The sequence below is a fragment of the Salvelinus sp. IW2-2015 genome, linkage group LG11 (assembly GCF_002910315.2).
Source record: "Salvelinus sp. IW2-2015 linkage group LG11, ASM291031v2, whole genome shotgun sequence".
Classification (NCBI taxonomy): Eukaryota; Metazoa; Chordata; class Actinopteri; order Salmoniformes; family Salmonidae; genus Salvelinus; species Salvelinus sp. IW2-2015.
The window spans coordinates 11,575,844-11,599,128 of NC_036851.1; the positions used below are offsets into that span (position 1 = coordinate 11,575,844).

Here is a 23,285-nt window from a genome sequence, read left to right on the forward strand (position 1 = left end):
ACCTCATCTCCCACCTTCCTCCTGGTAAAAAACACTGTCTGAGTTTTCTCTACAGAGAACCTGAATCCCCACATTGTGGATATCATGAACATACTCGTAATACTACTGCCATCTAGCGACTGAACCAGAATATGACTATTTGGCTGAAAGGGATATATATACTATGGAAAATATGATTTTTTTTGTCTTCCCTGGACTATAAAATATAGTGTATTTGCGAGGACAGAGACATAGTTAATCATGATAATAAACAAAATATCATAGGATTGAAAGTTATATTAAACAGATCAACCTGTGTGAATTAACATTATGAAAGGTTATTTTATTCAGTTTGACATATAATGAAAAAGAGTCCTAATCCAATATTCCATAAGAAACAAATTAATATGTCAAGAAGTCTATTGTTCTAGTCGAAGACCTGTATGTATACATTTGTGTGGGGCCTGAAACCATGAATACTGTGGCTGTTTAGATTTGTTCTGCTAAGCATTTTACCATCTTGTAGGACCTACAACGTCAGTATTATGAGAGATGATCAACTGAGTTTACATTTGTCACATCCATTACATTACATTACAATACATTTCAAACTGCTGTCATTAACAGATGGCTTCCCTGCTTCATCTTCCAGGTAAATACAGTAACCATTTTCACTGAAGTTGCACATCAAATTTGTCCGTGTGATTCAACACTAGACTCTGCTCTCAATGCAGCTACCATTGTCTGTCCCATTCGCATAGTGACATTTCCCCGTTCTCTTCCATCCTCTTCACTCAATCACTTTCTATCCTCCTTCCCTAGATCCCAGTCACTCTGTGGCCTTCTCCAGTCCCTCTGGAGTCCAACGCTGCCACTGCGAGGCCTGGTGGTAGGAGGCAGAAAGGTTTTGGGAGGCCTAAGGATCCCCGTTTTAAACTCATCATTCCTCTTCCTCATCAGGGCGAAGGCTGGGGTCATTCGAAAAGGTTCAAAGTACTGTCAGAAAAAGAGAAAACCAAGGAATGTCTCAGTAGATGGTCTCTATTTTTATCTTGCTCACACACGGGGAAAGGAACACACACGCATACATACATACATACATACATACATACATACATACATACATACATACATACATACATACATACATACATACATACATACATACATACTGTACATGCATACATACATACATACATACCATACATACATACATACATACATACATACATACATACATACATACATACATACTGTACATGCATACATACATACATACATACATACACACAGTGAGGGTGTGACATAAATCATAAATCATTACACTTACACGTGGCACTGATGGTCCCTTCTCTTTAAAGCCTGGGTCTGTATGCATCACACTCAGGTCCATCATGGAACTGCTGAGTTCTGACACGGTGGTCTTAGCACCCCTCCTTAGCTGGGTTGAAGAGCTCTGATGAGGCTGCAGCCTCCTCATGATGTCACTCAAAGAGCTGAAGCGTTCACTTTGAGGCACCTTCAATATCAGAGGTCTCTGCACGAGAGAAAGGCAAACCTTCACTGTCCATACTCTGTCCTTGAACATCTAACAGTATTGGATTTTATTGTACTCCAAATGATACAGAATCGTCATTCCATACAGGATGAATCAGTAGCAGTTGGACTGTGTGTATATTTATAAACCAGAGACTCACCCTAGATGTAGAGGGGCTATCAGCACCAGAGTTGACTCTAGATTCAGTTGCCTCTGTGCCTAACTCCTCTGCCATAACATCTTCCCTTCTAGTTGGACGATCTCTTCTCTCTCTGGAGGGAAAGCCCACAGCTTCTTCTCGTGGGCCTGTCTCCATTTTGTTTTGGCTGGGCCACACAGACTCTTTCTCATCAACCCCAGAGCTCCTCTGTTTGGAGAGGTGTATGCCATATGTTTTGGGTTGTATCCTTCAAGCGAAAAATTACATTTTAGTACTATTTACTGACAAAGTATGGCTAGGTTTACTATGGTAATGTACCCATTTAATTAATTTGAGTTCTGAAAGTTAATTCACAATCACAATTATAGTCACAATTATCACAGCGTTACACACCTGTGTTGGGTTTCTGTTTCAGTGGACGGCTGGTTCTCTTCCTGAGAGGGTAAAGCTCCGCTGCGAAATAATCCGAAACCAGACAGGTGTTATAACATTACTACTCATGTATTGTGGAGAGTTATTCTTATGTAAACTCATTATCTTCTTAAGGATGCCATAACATTGCAAACTGAGCACATATGAGTCTCATATTTCCCAAATGGACTCACTTAAAAGTCGTTTGATTATCCAGCTGAATTTCGGTCTCCAAATTGATATTGTTGGCCCATATTCTGTAACGTGAAAAGAACAAAAAGACCTCAGCACCGATCATACAGAAACTGCTGCTGTCCCCACAAGATAAAAGTATTACAGATAAGGTGATACAGAGAGAAAATACAACCAAGACAGTGGCTCACAGTACATACAATCACACATTACATGCTTTCTATGACCGGCTTCATATGTTCTAGGTTTCTACACCCCTAAGCTCACAATAATATGGGTCTGCGTTGACACAAGGGCTATGTTTGCACCTGTTGACATATGTTTTGAAGGGAATGAAAGGTAAATGATCAAACCTGAGTGCGTGAAACTGACTTTTTGTACACTTTAGAGCCGTGTACGCTCTTATCAAAAACCTTTCACTGGTTTCAAATGGTTAGGAAATCTGGCCTTCTGTGGCATAAAAACAGGTATGGAAATCACATTGTGGCAACCCCTCTGGTTTCATCACACATACCTCCCCTCATATACATGCGTAGTTGTGAGGTGATCAACGTCCTTCAGACAAAACTCCTCCCCAAAAGGTGGCTTTTTGTTCACTGCTGTAAAATGTTGCAATGGTTCCTCCATGTTCATATTCATGTCCATGGGTTCACCTTGTTGATTGACAGGACTTCCTCTGTGGATGACGCCCAGGGCCTCCCAATCCAGGGTGTAGTCTGCAGGGGGGGGAGGAGTGAGGCTGTTGATAGGCTCCATGGGGAAATACTTGGGCCGGTTGTTGAGGTCCAGGAGCACTGAGTGGTGATGGGGCTCGTCTATTGGGGCTTTGGCGGTCTTCCATGTGTCTGGAACTGGAAGTGAGGCTGCAAAGAGGATCCGGAACTGTCGGTCGAAGGATTCCACCACCGGGCCACTCAGCACCGTCACCAGCTGCCGATGCAGGTGGGCGTCTGACCATGTGAAGCTAGTGAACACAATAACAAGCTGTTATTTGATGTCAGAGGGTAACTGAGTATGTAATAAGTTAGAACCAGTGGAAAGCACCTAGCTGCTTTACCTGTAGCTGCCATTAACCACTGTCTCCAAATCCACCAGGAGGAAGTTGTCCTTCAAATCCCCCATCACTATCTTTCCCTCCCGCGAACAGAAGGTCTTTCCTCCAAGAACACGAACCTGTATATTCTGTGAAGTGCAGAATACATGGAAATCAACTTTATTTCAACCCTGTCGATTCAGACATAGACTTTGAATTTACTTAAATTCTGCCAGAATATACAGTATACATCTAATCAAATGTTATTTGTCACATACGCTGAATACAACAAGTGTAGACCTTACAGTGAAATGCTTACTCACAAGCCCTTAACCAACAATGCAGTTTTAAGAAAAATACATAAAAAAAGTAAGAAATAAATGTAACAAGTAATTCAAGAGCAGCAGTAAAATAACAATAGCGAGGCTATAGAGGGTACCGGTACAGAGTCAGTGTGCGGGTGCACCAGTTAGTCGAGATAATTGAGGTAATATGTAGAAGCTGTTTAGAAGCCTCTTGGACCTAGACTTGGCGCTCCGGTACCGCTTGCTGTGCGGTAGCAGAGAGAACAGGCTATGACTAGGGTGGCTGGAGTCTTTGACAATTTTTAGGGCCTTCCCCTGACACTGCCTCGTATAGAGGTCATGGATGGCAGGAATCTTGGCCCCAGTGATGTACTAGGCCATACGCACTACCCTCTGTAGTGCCTTGCGGTCGGAGGCAGAGTAGTTGCCATACCAGGCAGTGATGCAACCTGTCAGGATACTCTCTATGGTGCAGCTATAAAACCTTTTGAGGATCTGAGGACCCATACCAAATATTTTCAGTCTCCTGAGGGGGAATAGGTTTTGTCGTGCCCTCTTCATGACTGTCTTGGTGTGCTTGGACCATGTTAGCTTGTTGGTGATGTGGACGCCAAGGAACTTGAAGCTGCTCCACTACAGCCCCATCGACGAGAATGGGTGTGTGCTCGGTCCTCCTTTTCCTGTAGTCCACAATAATATCCTTTGTCTTGTATATCATTACCACAGACGTGACCTTAGCCACACCAAGAGATGCACAGACTGACACAGTAAATGCAGAACAACCTGTTCAGTTGTGTTGCTTCACCCAGATACATTCCACAAATGGCAAAAAAAGGAGTTACCAGAGACTAGTCAGCCTGGGTGTGCATCAGCTTCTAAAGAGCCAGATGTCAGGTTAATGACTCCCCTCTCAGACAGCTCGTACTGCTCTTATGCAACCTGATGCACTATTGACAAAGAGTATTAATATGTTGAGCTGTTGTTTTGGTACTGTGTGAATTAACAAGGTATGTGGGATTGGCTAAGTGGTATGAATGACATCAGAAGTCAGAGTCTGTAGTCCTTCTATGGTGTAGTTACTCACCGGATGCCTCAGCCTGTGAGGGGGGAGGTTCTCCTGGCTGGATCTCTGGTTCAGGATGATGTAAACAGGGACTCCCCGTGAAGCGATAGTGCGTAGATCCCCAATCACAGTGCTATCTGTCAGTCTGTCTGTCACCATGGCAATAACCTGCACAGCAGACACTCTGTCAGAGGAATATTAATATGTGACAGGGTGGATATTCCTCCCTGACCAGGTCGCAAACCCTAACACAACATACTGAAGAAGCACCATCAACAATACTGACTCAGCAAAGAAAAGGCATTTCTGGATCCGGCTTGACAGCACCTCTAGGTCTCAGTAAGGCAGTAGCGATGAACTCAGCCATCCGCTACAAATAATCGTCATTCAATCAATATTTCTACTGATGTGCCAAGTGCATGTAGGCCTGATGATATTGTTGTGCCTTCAAAGTATATCATCTTCAATCATTCAGACATACCTTGCTAGCCCCCTGCAGTAGTCTTCTGATGATCTCTCTGACAGGAGGCTGTTCATCTGCAGGTGGGCTGGTATAGACCACGGCGCGTCCCATTCCCACCCAGGTGACCCCCTCAGGCCAGCCCAGCTCCAGGCAAGGTGCAGGGGTGTCTGAGTGGGTGGGGAAGTACCTGGCGGAGAAGTCTTGCACACCTGAGCTGCCACCCTCCTCAGCCCCCTCCAACTCCTCATAGCTGCTATGGTAGTCCTTGACCCTGCCACTGATCTGGTTCACCTCCTCTGGGGAGAGGAATGGGACGAGGTGCTCTGCACTCAGCGTGGTGTAGAAGGCCTCGGGGCCCGCACTCAGCAGGCGTTCTAGCGCATAGCGCTCCCTCTCGCAGTGAAGGTACTCCGGGCTGGACTCAGACACCGGCAGAAATATCACGTCTTTATTCAGACTCTGTTCCTGGGAGTTTGACATGGCCGTACAGTATGTAGCCTCCTCGGTCTTTGGGAATGAGGATTGTCTTTTGAACTCTGGGGGGAGGGGGGGGGTACACCCCCACCTACAAGCACTACTAGGGCAGCACAGGTCCAGCTAAAGTCATGACACCAATTACACTAGCTAGTAACGATATGCTAATTGTTACTGGAAAAGTGTGTGCGGTAGAAGTCTCCTTTTCAATACCTCTGTTTCCTCTGAGAGAAACGCAGTCACCAATGAATCTTGATTCTCGCATTAGATCTCATTGAAAGCATTGTCCAGAATCAGATAAATAAGGTCATTTCCACAAACAGCTTGGCCTGTGACACAGATATATCTTCAAGGGAACGATCTTGAAAACAGAGGCAAAAAAAGTTCCCAGCCTTTCACAAACATGTCACAAGTCCTTGTTGACGTAAGGAACAAATAGCTCTGAGTGAGTTATGATATATAATCACTAAAGAGATCATAACCACTAAAAACAATGAAATAATGATAGTGACGATAGAAAAAGACAACTCACCCTTCACACTCAAACTTCATGTCCTAAAATATGACTGATTACCTCCAACTTTTAACAGATTCTCTTATCTTCCTCCTCCCCCTCTCGTACAACTCCTCCCTCGCACTCACCTTCCTCCTCTCTCTCTGCTCACGTTGCCTCTCTCTCTACTCGCGTTGCCTCTCTCTCTGCTCGCGTTGCCTCTCGCTCTGCTCACGTTGCCTCTCTCTCTGCTCGCGTTGCCTCTCTCTCTGCTCGAGTTGCCTCTCTCTCTGCTCACGTTGCCTCTCTCTCTGCTCACGTTGTCTCTCTCTCTGCTCACGTTGCCTCTCTCTCTCTGCTCCAAGCGTTCTGCTCTGCTGACAGATCCTTTGTCACGCCCTGACCTTAGAGTTCCTTTTTATGTCTCTATTTTGCTTGGTCAGGGCGTGAGTTGGGGTGGGCATTCTATGTTTTGTTCTGTGTGTTGTATTTCTATGTGTTTGGCCTGGTATGGTTCCCAATCAGAGGCAGCAGTCAATCGTTGTCTCTGATTGAGAACCATACTTAGGTAGCCTGTTTTCCCACTGTTAGTTGTGGGTAGTTGTTTTCTGTTTTGTGTGTTGGCACCTTGCAGAACTGTTCATTTGTCGTTTTGTTGTTTTGTTCAAGTGTTTCGTATTTATTAAAAGGATTATGGACACTTACCACGCTGCACCTTGGTCCTCTTCTCCTTCTCCCGACGACGTTCGTTACATCCTTTCAGTCTCTCGCAGCCACGATCGGGTCACTACCCTGTTTCCTCGAGATAATCGTCACTTCTTACCCTGAAGTGCACAGCTGACAACTTTCAAATCCTCATGTCAACTTGTGTTCCAACTTGTGGATTCTGTATGGCTATCCTCCAAAAATAAAGCAGTTTATAGGTGTCTCCCTACAGAGAGTGTATATAATATTTCTTCCCTTGTGTTATCTATTATGTGGTGATGAAAGAAAACCTTTTCATTCACTTCATAGCTGACTTCTGAGACCGGTCCAGCCAGACGGGCAGGTCTGCTAGCCACAGGAGCAGGACTGGAGTCAGACTCCTACTGACTGCCTGGGGAAGCCTCGCTGGGGGCAGTCCTCTCTTCCCACACCTTCTATTGACTCTCATCGAATTTCCACCGTCCGTGCTCAGAAATGATGTCTTGAGATACGGGTTTCTACAAAGTGGAACAATCATTTTGTCAGCTAATGATGTTATTTGACCATAAAGTGTTTTTTAGAGTAAGATAGTAATGTTGTGGCGTAAGTGTGGTAGCTACCTACGAATGCCCCTTCACAGGAGTGTCTCTGAAGCTCAAAGAACATAATGGCACACTCTACATTATTATTATAGTACAGCATACTGGAGTTCTTCACAATGGGCATGTGGTAGGAATATAAAGAAGCTTTCACAGTGGAATTAAACACACAAGAGCCCCTCTGCTGTTTTTTTCTTGCTGATCATGAGGAACATTTTATGCAGTCAAATACTTCATCACAGAAACGACAGAATTAAACCAAGCTGCAGCAATATTGCCTACGGTCAAAAATGTTCAATTAAATGAAGTGACACAATTGATAGATTAAATGAAAAAAGGTGTGTTTCACAGATACAGTAATAGTATGCACACGATACATACACTATATATACAAAAGTATGTGGACACCCTTTCAAATGAGTGGATATGGCTATTTCAGCCACACCCGTTGCTGACAGGTGTATAAAATGTAGCACACAGCCATGCAATCTCCATAGACAAACATTGACAGAAGAATGGTCTTAATGACAGCACTTGCGGCACGGTCACAAGATGCTAACTTTCAAACAAGTCAGTGTGTCAAATTTCTGCACTGCTAGAGCTACCCCGGTCAACTGTAAGTGCTGTTATCGTGAAGTGGAACGTCTAGGAGTGTGGAACGTCTGGTGTGGCCTACCGCGAAGTGGTAGGCCACACCAGCTGACAGAACGGGACCGCCGAGTGCTGAGGGTTGTAGCGCATCAAAAAAAAATGTCTAACCTCAGTTGCAACACTCACTACTGAGTTCCAAACTGCTTCTGGAAGCAATGTCAGCACAATAACTGTTTGTCTGGAGCTTCATGAAATGGGTTTCCCTGGAGGAGCAGTTGCACACAAGCCTAAAATCACCATGCGCAATGCGGAGTGGTGTAAAGCTTTCCGCCATTGGACTCTGGAGCAGTGGAAACGCATTCTCTGGAGTGATGAATCACTCTTCACCATTTGGCAGTCAGACGGACTAATCTGGGTTTGGTGTATGCCAGGAGAACACTACCTGTCCGAATACATAGTGCCAACTGTAAAGTTTGGTGGAGGGGGAATAATGGTCTGGGGCTGTTTTTCATGGTTCGGGCTTGGCCCCTTAGTTCCAGTGAAGGGAAATCTTAACACAACAGCATACAATTACTTTCTAGACGATTCTGTTCTTCCAACTTTGTGGCTACAGTTTGGGGAAGGCCCTTTCCTGTTTCAGCATGACAATGCACCCGTGCACAAAGCGAGGTCCATACAGAAATGGTTTGTCGAGATCGGTGTGGAAGAACTTGACTGGCCTGCACAGAGCCCTGACCTCAACCCCATCAAACGCCTTTGCGATGAATTGGAGCGCTGACTGTGAGCCATGCCTAATCGCCCAACATCAGTGCACGACCTCACTAATGCTCTTGTCGCTGAATGGAAGCAAGTCCCCACACCAATGTTCCAACATCTAGTGGAAAGCCTTCCCAGAAGAGTGGAGGCTGTTATAGCAGCAAAGGGGGGACCAACTCCAAATTAATGCCCATGATTTTGGAATGAGATGTTCAATAGCAGGTGTCCATATACTTTTGGTCATGTAGTGTATGTAACTCTCTTTCATCGCACATTGTGTCTCTGTTGTTGTTCACCACAGTCGAGTGATAACAGGATAACAGTATCAAGTAATACTGAATGATGCTGCTTATTGCCCTCACGTCTGTCTTGGCTCACTGCCTCTTGCGCAGGTGGACATATAGAACTCCACTGAAGAGCAGGAGGGGTACACAGGACCATGCCAGGATGAAGCAGTAGCCAAAGTGACCCATGCTCAGGTCTCTAGAGTCCTCCAGGATCTCCTTACGGTGGAACGTGAAGATGAGCGAGGCAGCAAATGATGTGAAACCTGGAGGAGCAAAGCAAATAGGGGACAGGGAGGGTAAATTATCTTCAGAGAATAAACGTGTGTGAATCAATAACCACAATTAACAGAGAATGAGGAAGCAACTTATCTAGGTTAATGACAAACCCTCTAAAATAATATACAGTAAGTAAACACACAAAGTAACTGGCTGCCATAAACTGTGAAGTTCTGGTCCAGTACAGTACCTGCGAAGACCTGACAAAGGCCTGTGAAATAGAAGACCCCGACTTTAGACATGGTGAAGAGCTGACCCAGGAAGACCAGGAAGGAGATAGAGCAGAAGACCACAGAGAGGACCATCAGGGCTTGGACAACCTGCAACCAGTCTGGAGGAACAAGAGAAGAGCCATAAGACTTCAGCTTTTATTTCTTTCATCACATTCCCAGTGGGTCAGAAGTTTACATACACTCAATGTCATTGGGACCGACACACAGACACATTGAATATGAAGACTATATTGGAAACACAAAATACAAACATCATGCACATGATCACTCAAAGGCATAATTACACCGAATAATGGTGGGACGCGGTTATATAAAGTGACATCCTCATTCACATGTAGAGTAGATCCTAAAGATCACATGTAGACTGGATAAAACTTCCTATTTTATTTACCATTTTCATTAGAGGCAGCACACAGCCAGTTTCCCGTTACGTTGTCATGAATGCAGTTATACCAGAGGTCTGTGATCTCAGCATCGGTCCAGACCCACCAGGACTAGAGAGAGACACACAATACAAGAAAGGTTTAGTTCAGCAGGCAGGTTCTGTGCATGGCAATCTGCCCATATCATAAAAATGGGTAGGCTACGTCCCACTGTTGGGTTCCTTCAGAGCTTTCGATGTGATTGGATATCCATAAATCAAATTCCTGCATATTATATAAGGTCACGGTAGGTTTATCTTAAGCACCATAGTACTATCCGTATGTTGATATTCAACATTGTTGTGGTTGCTCTCTTCAGCCTTTGATACTCATATCAGCAACATATGCCAGGAAAGGGAGTGCTGCAGTGTCGGATTTGGTATTTTGGTATTATATTAGTATCCCCATTAGCTGTTTGAGAAAGCAGCAGCTACTCTTCCTTCAAAACATGAAACATGACATATTATAGAAGATTAATAGACATGAACAGCTCAAAGACAGAACTACATAAATGTAAAAATGGCACACATGGCCTACATATCAATACATACACAAAACATAACTAGGTCAAATAAGAGGCATTGTGAGGTGTTGCTTTATCTGTTTAAAAAAAGGGTTGCTGTTCATTTAAGCAATATGAGATGGAAGGAAGTTCCATGCAATAATGTCTCTATATAATTCTGTACACTTTCTTGATTTGTTCTGGATTTGGGAACTGTGAAAGACCCCTGGTGGCATGACTGATGGTGTAAGTGTGTGTGTCAGAGAAATAGCATTGTATTTGGGCAAACACAATTTTTCCAACAGTTTGCTAAGAGCTGGCAGCAGGCTGAAACGTCTGCTGTTAGAACCAGTAAAGGCTGTTTTACCACTCTTGGGTAGCAGAATTCCTTTGGCTTCCCTCCAGGCCTGAGGATAATTTCTTATGTATTATTATTTTTATTTAACTAGTCAAGTCAGTTAAGAACAAATTCTTATTTACAATGACGGCCTACACCGGCTAAACCCGGACGACGCTGGGCCAATTGTGCGCCGCCCTATGGGACTCCGAATCACGTCCGGTTGTGATACAGCCTGGATTCGAACCAGGGTCTGTAGTGACGCCTCTAGCACTGAGATGCAGTGCCTTAGACCGCTGCACCACTCGGGAGCCCCCGAGACTCCCTCTAGACTCTGATTAAAGATATGACAGATAGGAGTGGCCATAGAGTAAGCTACCATCCTCAGTAGCTTTCTATCTAAGTTGTCAATGCCAGGAGGTTTGTTATTATTGATTGATAACAATAATTGTTCTACTTCTCTCACACTAACTTTGTTAGTTGTTGAGATTGGCTAACAATGGAGAGTGTCTCACCTTCTCCATGGTAGCGATGAACAGCATGGCCAGAGTGAGCAGATGCAGCACAGTCACAGACATGAGCAGGAGAACCATGATGGCTGCTGCTGGGAGCTTCCACTGAGGCCACACCCAGTGGTCCTGGACATAGACAGAGTCTTGAGACAGTGGCCTGAAACACTGCTCTCTCTCGCTTTCTCTCTCTCTCTCTCTCTCTCTCTCTCTATCGCTCTCTCAGGGGGAAACATGTTCACTTTCATCATGCTCCTCAACACATGCCTGCAGTGACTATCTCTCTCTGCCTATCTATCAACCCACCACAGGCATCTTAGTCAGGGGAATAAGTCAAGGGAATCTAGAGAGCCTGAACTGCCTTTGAAGAACATAGCAGAGCTCCAACATGCTGTAGGTTTAGTAAATACATGTTCTGTCACTTGTCTGAAACCCCTGTCTGCTGCTACTATTATTACTATTATAATTTCAATCAGACTAGAAACATGTACAGTTGAAGTCGGAAGTTGACATACACCTTAGCCAAATATATTTAAACTCAGTTTTTCCTGACATTTAATCCTAGTAAAAATTCCTTGTCTTAGGTCAGTTAGGATCACCACTTTATTTGAAGAATGTGAAATGTCATAATAATAGTAGAGAGAATTATTTATTTCAGCTTTTATTTCTTTCATCACATTCCCAGTGGGTCAGAAGTTTACATACACTCAATTAGTATTTGGTAGCATTGCCTTTAAATTGTTTAACTTTGATCAAACATTTCGGGTAGCCTTCCACAAGCTTCCCACAATAAGTTGGGTGAATTTTGGCCCATTCCTCCTGACAGAGCTGGTATAACTGAGTCAGGTTTGTAGGCCTCCTTGCTCGTACACACTTTTTTAGTTCTGCCCATAACCTTTCTATAGGCTTGAGGTCAGGGCTTTGTGATGGCCACTCCAATAACTTGACTTTGCTGTAATTAAGCCATTTTGCCACAACTTTGGAAGTATGCTTGGGGTCATTGTCCATTTGGAAGACCCATTTGCGACCAAGCTTTAACTTCCTGACTTATGTCTTGAGATGTTGCTTCAATACATCCACATAATTTTCCGTCCTCATAATGCCATCTATTTTGTGAAGTGCACCAGTCCCTCCTGCAGCAAAGCACCCCCACAACATGATGCTGCCACCCCCGTGCTTCACGGTTGGGATGGTGTTCTTCGGCTTGCAAGCGTCCCCCTTTTTCCTCCAAACATAACGATGGTCATTATGGCCAAACAGTTCTATTTTTGTTTCATCAGACCAGAGGACATTTCTCCAAAAAGTACGATCTTTGTCCCCATGTGCAGTTACAAACCGTAGTCTGGCTTTTTATGGCGGTTTTGGAGCAGTGGCTTGTTCCTTGCTGAGTGGCCTTTCAGGTTATGTCGATATAGGCCTCATTTTACTGTGGATGTAGATACTTTTGTACCTGTTTCCTCCAGCATCTTCACGAGGTCCTTTGCTGTTGTTCTGGGATTGTTTTGCACTTTTCGCACCAAAGTACGTTCATCTCTAGGAGACAGAACGCGTCTCCTTCCTGAGGGGTATGACGGCTGCATGGTCCCATGGTGTTTATACTTGCGTACTATTGTTTGTACAGATGAACGTGGTACCTTCAGGCGTTTGGAAATTGCTCCCAAGGATGAACCAGACTTGTGGAGGTCTACAATCTTTTTTCTGAGGTCTTGGCTGATTTTGTTTGAATTTCCCATGATGTCAAGCAAAGAGGCACTGAGTTTGAAGGTAGGCCTTGAAATACATCCACAGGTACACCTCCAAATGATTCAAATGATGTCAATTAGCCTATCAGAAGCTTCTAAAGCCATGACATAATTTTCTGGAATTTTCCAAGATGTTTGAAGGCACAGTCAACTTAGTGTATGTAAACTTCTGACCCACTGGAATTGTGATACAGTGAGTTATAAGTGAAATAATCTGTCTGTAAACAATTGTTGGAAAAATTACTTGAGTCATGCACCAAGTAGATGTCCTAACTGACTTGCCAAAACTATAGTTTGTTAACAAGAAATTTGTGGAGTGGTTGAAAAATGAGTTTTAATGACTCCAACCTAAGTGTATGTAAACATCCGACTTCAGCTGTATGTAGATGTATCTCTTTCCTGTGAGCCTGTGCACATATATACAGATGTCTAAAAGCAATGCAGGACAAGATTACTGTATATCCCATCCCCATCCTCATACTGTAAATAATCTAATATGCATCTCTATCCAACAACAAATGGCTGGAATAAGAGTATTTCTCGAGAGGAGTTCATTTCGCAGTCTCCTCTAGCTTGCCCATTCAAGCTGGCCCATTCAAGCTGGCCCATTCAAGCTGGCCCATTCTGACAGCGCCTGTTTATGGGATGAATGCCAATGGAGGACTAAATTCAGACATTCAGTTCCAGAATAGAGCAGACTGTGTGTGTGTACTGTTCTTTTTCTTTCTAAATTCAAATACAACACATACATGTTCTCCTGCGTGAAATACTGAGAGAGACATCCGTTTCCATTAGTTTGGTAATGACTATTCTTAAAGGTATGTGTCTCGTCACATTCTTTATCTGGTTGGCATTAGGCTTTTTCCACTGCTGAGGTAAACTGTACTGTTTATGTAGTACTTACCTAGTATGAAGAGGAGCAAACCTGAGGAATTAACATATTAGGAGGGAGAATGTACAGTTATGAATATAACTACTGTTCCCCGAAGGAGGGAATGAGGCAAAAAATACTATGGGGAGTCAACGACCAATCATATTCACATGAAGAAAACTGAAATCACTCCCAATGGGCCAATTGATGCCGAGACTGCCCTCGGAAGCCCCACCTTCCTGGCTATAATACAAACGCTCGCATTTATTTCCTCAATTCAGTACCGCTCTTCAGCAAGCCCAAACCCCCTGACGACACGGGGCCAAAATATGTTATACCTCGTTCCCTCCTTTAGGGAACAGTAGTTATATTCAGAACTGTACGTTCCCTTTCAGTTGGTCACTCGGTATAACATACTATGGTGATATACAATCTGTAAGAGGACCTGTAAGACTTACTGTAGTACTGTAGTCCTAGCAACTTTGGAGGGACCGTGGCTGGAGATGAGCTGGGCTCCTCATCAGGAGCAGGTGGGGGCTTGTTGTTGGCTTCTGAAGCCCCCCTAACGGGAACAGGGATGACTCTTAGCTTAGAGCCAGGTAGTGGCCCCTGGGCTACAGCTGGTGGAAGAGATACTGAGACAGGGGCTAAGGATCCCTGGGCTGCGGCTGGTGGCAGAGAAGGAGGTGCTGGCTGATGATCTGCATCAACGGCGGTCTGTGGCCCTGTGGATACAACACGATGGCTCTCTGTTGCAGGAGGTGGTGACCTGAAGACAGGGCCAGCTTGTACCTTCAGGCTCAGGTCTGGCTGGGCTGCCATGGTAGGTAGAGAACGCTGCCCCTCCTGAGTGGAAGGCGCTGAGTCTGACCTAACAGGGGTAGGCTCAGCCCCATACTCTGTGGCAGACTGGAACCTGAGGGAAGAACGGGTTAGCGTTGTAGTAATCAGCAGGAACCCTGGGGGAAGGGGCAGGCTGGGACCCATCTGTGGTAGCTGGTCTGGGCTCCGGGACCGGGGTAGGTGGTCTGGAGCTCCACGATGGCTGACTGCTGACTGATGCTAAGACTGGATCACCTTGTTAGGAACAGGATGGATAGCCATGCTGAGGGCAACATGAGAACCAGTGGCAGGGACAGGTAGATACACCCTGGCACCGTCAGCGGGCTGGTTCTCCACACTGGAAGTGTCTGGGAGCTGATAGGTAAGTACAGTATGTCTCTTAGCTGGACCACTAGTGGAGGAATAGCTTTCAGACAGGTGTGGTGAGTGCCGGGACTGAGAGAACTCAGCTGCTGTTGGAGGAGGCTCTTGGTAGCTGCACTGTAGGCTTGGAGTGTCACTCTGATGACGCGGCAGTAGTGACTCATCACATGCTGGAGGCCACGGTGGAGGGTCAGTCAACTCACAGTTGTCATACTGTCCATCACAAGCCTTATCCTCTTCATTGGGTGATGGCTACGCATGCTCAGCAGAATCTGATGCGGGCCGTGGTGGTGTCGGCAGAACTCTCTCTGCTGCAGGGATGCCTCAGGATGAGTGCTCTGTAGAGGCTGGCTTAGTGAGAGAGAGTCTAGCTATGGACTGGGGTATGAGCTCTCTTCTTGTTGCTCACGTAGCTGAGTGAGACTATACTTCTGTCCTCGTGGCTCAGATGGGATATATATTATATTGTGTCCCATCTGGCCTGGCTGGAGAGGAAGGGACTGGGTGGAGTGAGGAGTGTTGTCTTGGCAGCTCCCTCAATAAGAGGCTGAAGGTCGTCTTCTTTCCCATGTGAATACTGTGCATACTGTGCATACTGTGCATACTGTGCTGTGCTACTACAACTAGGACAAGGTTAGGCGTGGCGCCGTGGATGATCAGACCAGGTCCAGGCTTCACCGGTAACTCGCTGCATCTTGATCTGGGAGTAAACACTTTTACCCGGCTTGAACGGAGCAAGATGTAGTGGAGGGATAAAGGGTGTATTATTCTTAGGTTGCTGGTTTGGTATGGGTGTGCTTGCATCCGGGCCTCGGTCAGGATGCACTGATGGGAAGACACAGTGAATAGTTGACTTGCAGTTTACATGAAGATAGACAGTATATAACAGCACCGTATGAAGGCAGCACAGCATGTACAGAGCTACGGCTTGACACAAGGCACACTTGGGTGTGAAGGCGTGTGTGGATGTGGATGTGTGTGTATGTGTGGTTTTCCTATAGGAGGAAGCAGATAACAAAAGTGCCATCAATATCAGGAATGATATACAGCTATTATACAATGACATTGCATGACAATATAGACTATATGACATCACTATAACAGGTTATTACACATAAAAGGCTTAAACTAAAGCACCATTATAAACCCTCTCTATACCTTTATTTATCCAGGTTAGTCTCACTGAGATTAAATCTATTTTTCAAGAGAGACCTGGTCCAACCAAGGCAGCAGCAGGGGGAAACAATGCTTGAGACAAATATCAGACAAACTGTAACATCTTACAGACAAAGGCACACCATCATTTTTTGGTTTGTTTTAGGTAGACACAAATACATTTAAATTACAGAAACATACAAGCGCCATAGATTAACTAATCAATCAAATGTACCACCTTCACCAAGTCCTAATGACAATCACATTCCTCAGTAACTTGTGAGTCAAGCAAACCTTTAAACTCCTCCAAGGAAACAAGATCCTGGAGTTTCAAGCTGGCCTGGAGAGAATTCCAAGACCACCGAGCTGAGTAGCTTAAAACAGTTTTTGCAATGATCCGTTCTGATTTTAGGGACCGTTAGAAGTAAGTAAGAGTGAGACTTTAACTGGCATTTCTTTTCTGACCTTATCAAAGAAGAACAGAGATAAAGTGACAGTTTTCCAAAAATGGCCTTATTGATCATAGCATACCAATGTTTAAGCCTACATAGAATCAGTGAAGACCAGCTGACAGCACTATAGAGATCACAGTGGCGTGTCAGATGCTTTTGGTCGGTAATAAACCTAAGAGCTGCATGATACACAGAATCAAGTGCCTTCAGGGTAGTGCTCGAGGTCTGCATATAAATGACATCACGGTAGTCCAAGATAGACAGCAATGTACACCGTAGCAGCTCTTTTCTGACCTCCAAAGAGAAACAAGCCTGGAAAAAACACTATTCTCAACTTGATCTTCTTTACCAGGTCCTCAACATGATTAGTGAAACTCAGCCTCTCATCCACTCAAACTCCTAGATATTTGTCTTTACTTGCTCTATAGACTTCCTTTCCAAGGTAGTAATATACCATGTATTTTGTTTTAGAGCAAATCAGAACAAGCTTCAAATTGTACAGATTCTGTTGAATGATGTTAAAACCCATTTGAGTTTGTTTTTAAACCAAAGTCAAACTACTGCCGCTTGAATAGAGAACAGTGTCATCCACAGAAAAATGTACAGCAGCTGTCTCAATGTCTCCCACTGTTGTTGACATTGGGTTAACTGCCTTGTTCAGGGGCAGAATGACAGATTTTTACCTTGTCAGCTCAGGGATTTGATCTTTCCGGTTGCTAGTCCAACGCTCAACCACTAGGCTACCTGCCGACATGAAATGCAACTTACTGTTCAAAAACACACACTTAAAGCTGCAATACGTAACTTTTTGGGAGACCTAACCAAATTCACATCTGTGTTATAGATCTGTCATTCTCATTGAAAGCATGTTTAAGAAGCGGTAGATCTGTTCCATGTGCGCTATTTCTATGCTTCCAGTTCATAAGTTTAGTTTTTGCGTCTTTTTTTTGGTGGTTTTATACACCAGCTTCAAACAGCTGAAAATACAATATTTGTGCTTATGAAAAAGACATTTCACAGCGGTTTAGATGGTACAATGATTCTCTATCACCCACGTTGAGTGATCCAGGAAGATACGTCGCCCTGAGCGACAGGAAATGCGCACTGCTCCATACGAGCAGATAACAGGCCATGTGTAGGAGTGAGAGAGAACGTGTACCCCTATGCCTGTTGATGTACGCCACCACCGTCCTGTTGTTGGACCTTACCATCACATTCTGGCCTTCCAACATCGAAAGGAAACGCCTCAGCGCTAGCAAAACAGTCAGTAGCTCTAGATAATTCATATGCTGCGCTCTTTGCACTGTTGACCAAATCCCTCTTTCCGAGTAGCCCACACACAGCGCTCCCCATCCCAGTAAGGATGCATCTGTCGTGATCACCCTGCTGAACACTAGGTGGCCCATGAGAATCCCCTGCAACAGCAGTCACGGGTCCCTTAGGCACCACGGGGATACCTTGAGCAACCGATGGCCGTGGCGAGATGCGTCCAGACACATAGCAACCACCCAGCACTGAAACAGACGCATCAACAGAAGTCCCAGAGACACCACAGCTACAGTATCATAGAGGCCATCAGACCCAGTAACCGCAGGCACAAGCGAAAAGGCACAGAGTGCCCCAGCTGAAACCTTGCCAGACAGAGCCGGTATGCGACCCTCCTCTGTTGGGACAAAAACGCATGATTCAGAACCGAGTCCAGAACGAGACCCAGAAACTGAATACGCTGAGCCGGCATCAAACAATCTTTCTTGTGATTCACTATGAACCCCAGAGACTGAATATGGGAAACCAACTTGTGGAGCTCCTCCTGTTCCCTCGACACCGCTACGACCAGCCAATCACCCAGATAGGCCAATACTCCTATCCCTGGCACCACACCGGTGCCAAAGCCGGCTCCACCACCACAGAAAAGGTGCGGGTGATAGGGAGAGCCCGAAAGGCAGGACCAGAAACTCATAGGCCACACCCTCGAAATCAAACCTCAGAAACTTTCTGTGAAGAGGATGTTTAGCCACATGAAAATATGCATCTTTCAGATCTACAGATTTGAACCAATCAATGGGACGCACGGACAACAATAGCCGGTGGAGTGTGAGCATTTTGAACTTGCAAACCTTGAGGTGCTTGTTTAAAACACAGAAGTCCAGGATAGGACATAACGTTCCATCTCTCTTGGGAACTAAGAAGTACCGGCTGTACCAACCGCTCTGTACTTCAGACATAGGGGCCACCCGAACAGCCTGCTTTTGAAGGAGAGAGGAAATCTCTCTCAAGATAGACGCTAGGACCTCGGGGACCATTGACATAATGATGCACAGGAGGAGGATGCACAGGGAACTGCAGACAGTACCCCCTCGTCACCGTCCTCATTAACCAGTTAAACTGTGCATGCCCGCCACTGGACAGATCACGCTGCCAGTCTCCTAAACATTATCTCCTGAAGGACTGGGATATTTTTTGTTGTTGTTGTCATGCTTGTTTTCATATCCACCACAACCGTGCGTCTGAATGTGGGGAATGCCCACAACTGGATGATACCACACTCTCAATACCCCTGAACACAGAGGAATCTTGGGTAGAAACAATGTGCTTTCATGGTACTGCCGTTCTGATACACGGACCACACCGGGTTCAGGGACTTTGGCAACCAGTAACTTTCCCCCATTGACCGAGCCACTTGGGAGCACTGTTGCCACCGTAAATGCTTGGGGAGGAGGGCCCCAAGAACATGTCTCCTCCAGCTAGGTTTGTGAGGTCTGCTTCTTTCACCCTGCTCTCCTTTGACCCAGCATGGCATCTGTGCCAAGACGTCCGCCACTGACCAGAAGCACAAAGACGATCAAAAACTAACCTCGAAGCTGCCCCCTGGCCCGGGGCATCCCGGCTCTGGCCTAGACCCTTCCCATCACGCCTCGGGAACTGCCGAGGTGCCCCGGTGAAAGATCTTCATGGGAAAAAGACCCGTAGAGCTGCGTCCTCTTTCTGTTTCTCCCTGAAATGGGCCTGTTAGGACTTCATAGCCAAGCTTAAAAACCTTTTGGTGAAACTGGCTCATCAAAATACATATGCCTGTCCCTCTCAAGAATTCAGGACAATGTCAACCAGAGGTGGCGCTGAGCCACCACCGCTGCTACCATACTTTCCCTCCAACTAGGATAGTACTGTGGGACAGACACAGCACAAAATCAGCCGTTGCACGGATTTTGTTGAGAAGCTCTGAAACTGGCGTCCCTGCCTCCACAGTCTTATTCAGCTCCTGCAGCAAATCGATATGATACATCTGCAGCATTGTGACCACATTCAATGACCGGGCCGCCACACCCCTCACCCTGGTACACTTTGTCCAGCTGACCTGCCGGCACGGTTTATTCGGCAGCACCGTGCTAGGATTGGCCCCGTTGTTAGCATCTGGAGCTCAGTTACTCACCAGCTTTCCATCCATCAGACTGCAAACATGCCCTGCCTTCTCCATACCCTCTACAATCACGAACTCGCCATAACCTGGTAGCACCAGCCTGGCTGAATGAGGGGAATCCCAGGTCGCCTTTAGCTCATCGGCTAAACTCTTTATACAGGGGTAAGTGACACTTCACCGCGCTGAAGGGACAGGAGGTAAATACCTTCTCCCAAACCTGGAGGAACTCTGCTACGGGGGAGAAGACACCCAATCCGTCTCCAGGTGATCTGCCACCCGACGACACAGCGCCATCAAAGGCGCATTAACCACCAATGGTTCACTCTCCACCACCAAATCCAAAGCTGGGGCTTTAGGCTGCCCCAGAGCTGCCCCTGAGCCAACCAGGGATAGTATAGCATCACAGGAATCTAGACTCTGAACACTGCCAGAGAAACCGGAATGAACTCCTACCACCGCTGCTGCTCTCACTCGGCCTCAGACAACGGAAGACCCGTCATACTGAGCGTGTTTCACCCCAGGCAAACAGGACAACACTTGTGAGTATAACCTAGGGTACGGTCGGAGGTTGAAACTCAGCTGGTTAGCCTTTTTGAACCTACTCTTACCACTGGCCGTCTTAGTCAAGCAAGGAAGCACCTGCTACACAAGCAGACCAGAAAGAACAGAAAGAAGTTAGCTTTTATCAAACACAAAACCCGATACCAACACCCAAAACTCATAACATTTAGGGGTACCAGTACTCTCTCCCCAATAACAGACACCTAAGTTGGAGCCGAAAATTGTAATCTTTGTGTGCTTGAAAAGTTTATAAATTGCGTGACCCTTTCTCCCTTTAGGTGAGCTGAAGAGTGTAGAATTGAGGAAATGAATGCGAGCCTGGTATTATAACCAGGAAGGCTTCCGAGGGCATGCTCAGCATCCATTGGCCTGTTGGGCGTGATTTCAGTTTTCATCAAGGGAATATGATCGGTCTTTGACGTTGACTCCCCATAGTATGTTACGCCGAGTGAGTGACTGAAAGGGAACTGTTGCGTGAAAACAAAGTACATTGACTCTGATAACATTACACTCTAGATTGAGAATAACAATTATATTCAATTATATACTTTCACTGATTCTTAAAAGTATCTATTTCGAAACACACATAATGATGTTGGTATATAGTATATTTGTGCTACTGTTAAATCAAAGCAAAAACACAATAGATATCACTATAACCAAAGATTTATCAAGACTGTTAAGTCAAGTTCAAAGCCTTGATATTGTGACTTACCTTAGATTGCAAATTTCAGTTCCTGTGGCCAAGTGGCTGGTTCTGTAACCCTCAGTAGCCCTCTCTCTTCTGCTGCAATCGGGCTTTTCTCACAGATGCCAATCTCCTCCCCCTCTACTCTTCGTCTTCTCCCACACTCTGTCTCCAAAATTTAGAGAAAGACAGGGGTTGGAATGCAGTGGGATATAGGGGGAGTTTTAAACTTCCATTTCCTCTGCCCTCCCCCAAAGTCTACAGTCTGGACTAACTGACTAGAAATGACTACTGACTACCCACTGCACTGGACCCACCCACAGTCATAAACCGAGTCAATCACATGAAAAGCTACATATTGTAAACGTTACATTCGAATGTTGGCATGGTATACATACAATGTGGAATAATTAATACTTTGCTTTCGACCTGTTCCATAACCCTACAGCAAATTGTAAGAGTGGAAATATGTAATATACTGTATGTGTTCAGTGTCAGTTTATAGAGACAGAAGGATCTTAACTGTCATATCAACATACATTATTATTACATTTGTCAGGAGCAATTTACCTAATGTATTTGTTTTGTCAAGTTATATCCAAAGTCACACTATAGTTGAGTAGACTACCAGTTTAAAGTGATCCATTGCTTTGATCTAGGGGCAACTGTGTGGGAATGTACTGTGTACTGTACTGTGTAACCCATTCTGGGTTAGTCTGTCTGTAGTACAGTACAGTTGGCTACTGTTGCCAGGCTAGATTCAGTCAATGGGAGGAAATTGCTTCTCATTAGAGAACACTTTTGATTCCTAGTGAGTGGGAAAACTGAGACCACACAAGAAACCTAAACAAGTAGGCTAAAAGTTAACACAATAAGACAAACAAAAATATGTTCACGAAATCTGCTTTATTTGAATGTAAAGGCAATATTTAACAACAAACATACAATGGTAGTGTTTCACAGTATTACTAACCCTCCAGTGTTGTGATTGGCTGTGATATTCACTTATTGATGTCTCCCAACAGAGCTGCATCTGTTGTCAAAATGGGAAAGCTGCTTTGACTTTGTGGCTGTGTTATCTAGTGGAAATTGGGTCAAGTAGCCAATGTAGAAATTCTGCTAAATACTAGGTGTAGCACCTTTAAATTGGGAATTCAGATGTGGGGGAGCAATATTTGGAGGGGTTAGGTTAAGGTTTGAGCCAGGGTTGAACATAAGGGTTATGCCAAGATTAGGCTGATACTAGGGTTAGGGTTGAACTGGGGTGTAGGCATGAAGCTACGATTAAGTTAGGGTTGAAGTGGGGTATAAGCATGAAGTTAGGGTGAACTGGGGTGTAGGCATGAAGTTAGGGGGAACTGGGGTGTAGACATGAAGCTAGGGTGAACTGTGGTGTAGGCATGAAGCTACGATTAAGTTAGGGTTGAAGTGGGGTCTAGGCATGAAGCTAGGGTTAGGGTGAACTGGAGTGTAGGCATGAAGCTAGGGTTAGGGTGGAACTGGGATGTAGGCATGAAGCTAGGGTTAGGGTGGAACTGGGATGTAGGCATGAAGCTAGGGTTAGGGTTGAACTGGGATGTAGGCAGTGGAACTAGGTGCTTAGGGTGGAACTGGGATGTAGGCATGAAGCTAGGGTTAGGTTGAACTGGGATGTAGGCATGAATGTTAGGGTGAACTGGGATGTAGGCATGATCTATGGTTAGGGTTGAACTGCGATGTAGGCATGACGCTAGGGTTAGGGTTGAAGTGGGGTCTAGGCATGAAGCTAGGGTGAACTGGGGTGTAGGCATGAATCTGGGTTAGGGTTGAACTGGATGTAGGCATGAAGCTAGGGGTTATGGTTGAAACTGGGATGTAGGCATGAAGCTAGGGTTAGGGTGGAAGTG

General features: G+C 45.2%; 2 protein-coding genes across 7 annotated transcripts; both read right to left on the reverse strand.

The window, feature by feature from the left end:
* Positions 1-301: 301 nt before the first annotated feature.
* On the reverse strand, positions 302-7,202 carry fam83e (family with sequence similarity 83 member E). 3 transcript variants are annotated; one of them, XM_023996081.2, is made up of 10 exons: positions 6,816-7,202; positions 5,162-6,484; positions 4,702-4,848; positions 3,337-3,461; positions 2,794-3,243; positions 2,282-2,344; positions 2,070-2,129; positions 1,677-1,923; positions 1,304-1,516; positions 302-975 (listed from the first exon to the last, which is right to left on the reverse strand). In XM_023996081.2, the coding sequence occupies exons 2-10, from the start codon at positions 5,621-5,623 to the stop codon at positions 778-780; spliced, it is 1,965 nt and encodes a 654-aa protein (XP_023851849.1). In that variant the 5' UTR covers positions 5,624-6,484; positions 6,816-7,202; the 3' UTR covers positions 302-777. The 3 variants fall into 3 exon arrangements, with proteins under 3 accessions (XP_023851849.1, XP_023851850.1, XP_023851852.1); XM_023996082.2 differs by having other exon boundaries at positions 1,310-1,516; positions 6,816-7,199; XM_023996084.2 differs by lacking the exon at positions 6,816-7,202 and having other exon boundaries at positions 4,702-4,864; positions 5,162-5,480.
* Positions 7,203-7,575: 373 nt separating this feature from the next.
* Positions 7,576-21,602, reverse strand: emp3a (epithelial membrane protein 3a (MAM blood group)). Of its 4 annotated transcripts, XM_023996087.2 has the most exons (6): positions 21,427-21,602; positions 14,378-15,950; positions 11,313-11,435; positions 9,928-10,030; positions 9,494-9,634; positions 7,576-9,290 (listed from the first exon to the last, which is right to left on the reverse strand). In XM_023996087.2, the coding sequence occupies exons 3-6, from the start codon at positions 11,388-11,390 to the stop codon at positions 9,115-9,117; spliced, it is 498 nt and encodes a 165-aa protein (XP_023851855.1). In that variant the 5' UTR covers positions 11,391-11,435; positions 14,378-15,950; positions 21,427-21,602; the 3' UTR covers positions 7,576-9,114. The 4 variants fall into 4 exon arrangements, with proteins under 4 accessions (XP_023851855.1, XP_070301636.1, XP_023851854.1 ...); XM_070445535.1 differs by lacking the exon at positions 14,378-15,950 and having other exon boundaries at positions 11,313-11,452; positions 21,423-21,602; XM_023996086.2 differs by lacking the exon at positions 14,378-15,950 and having other exon boundaries at positions 21,427-21,600.
* Between the last annotated feature and the right edge of the window lie 1,683 nt (positions 21,603-23,285).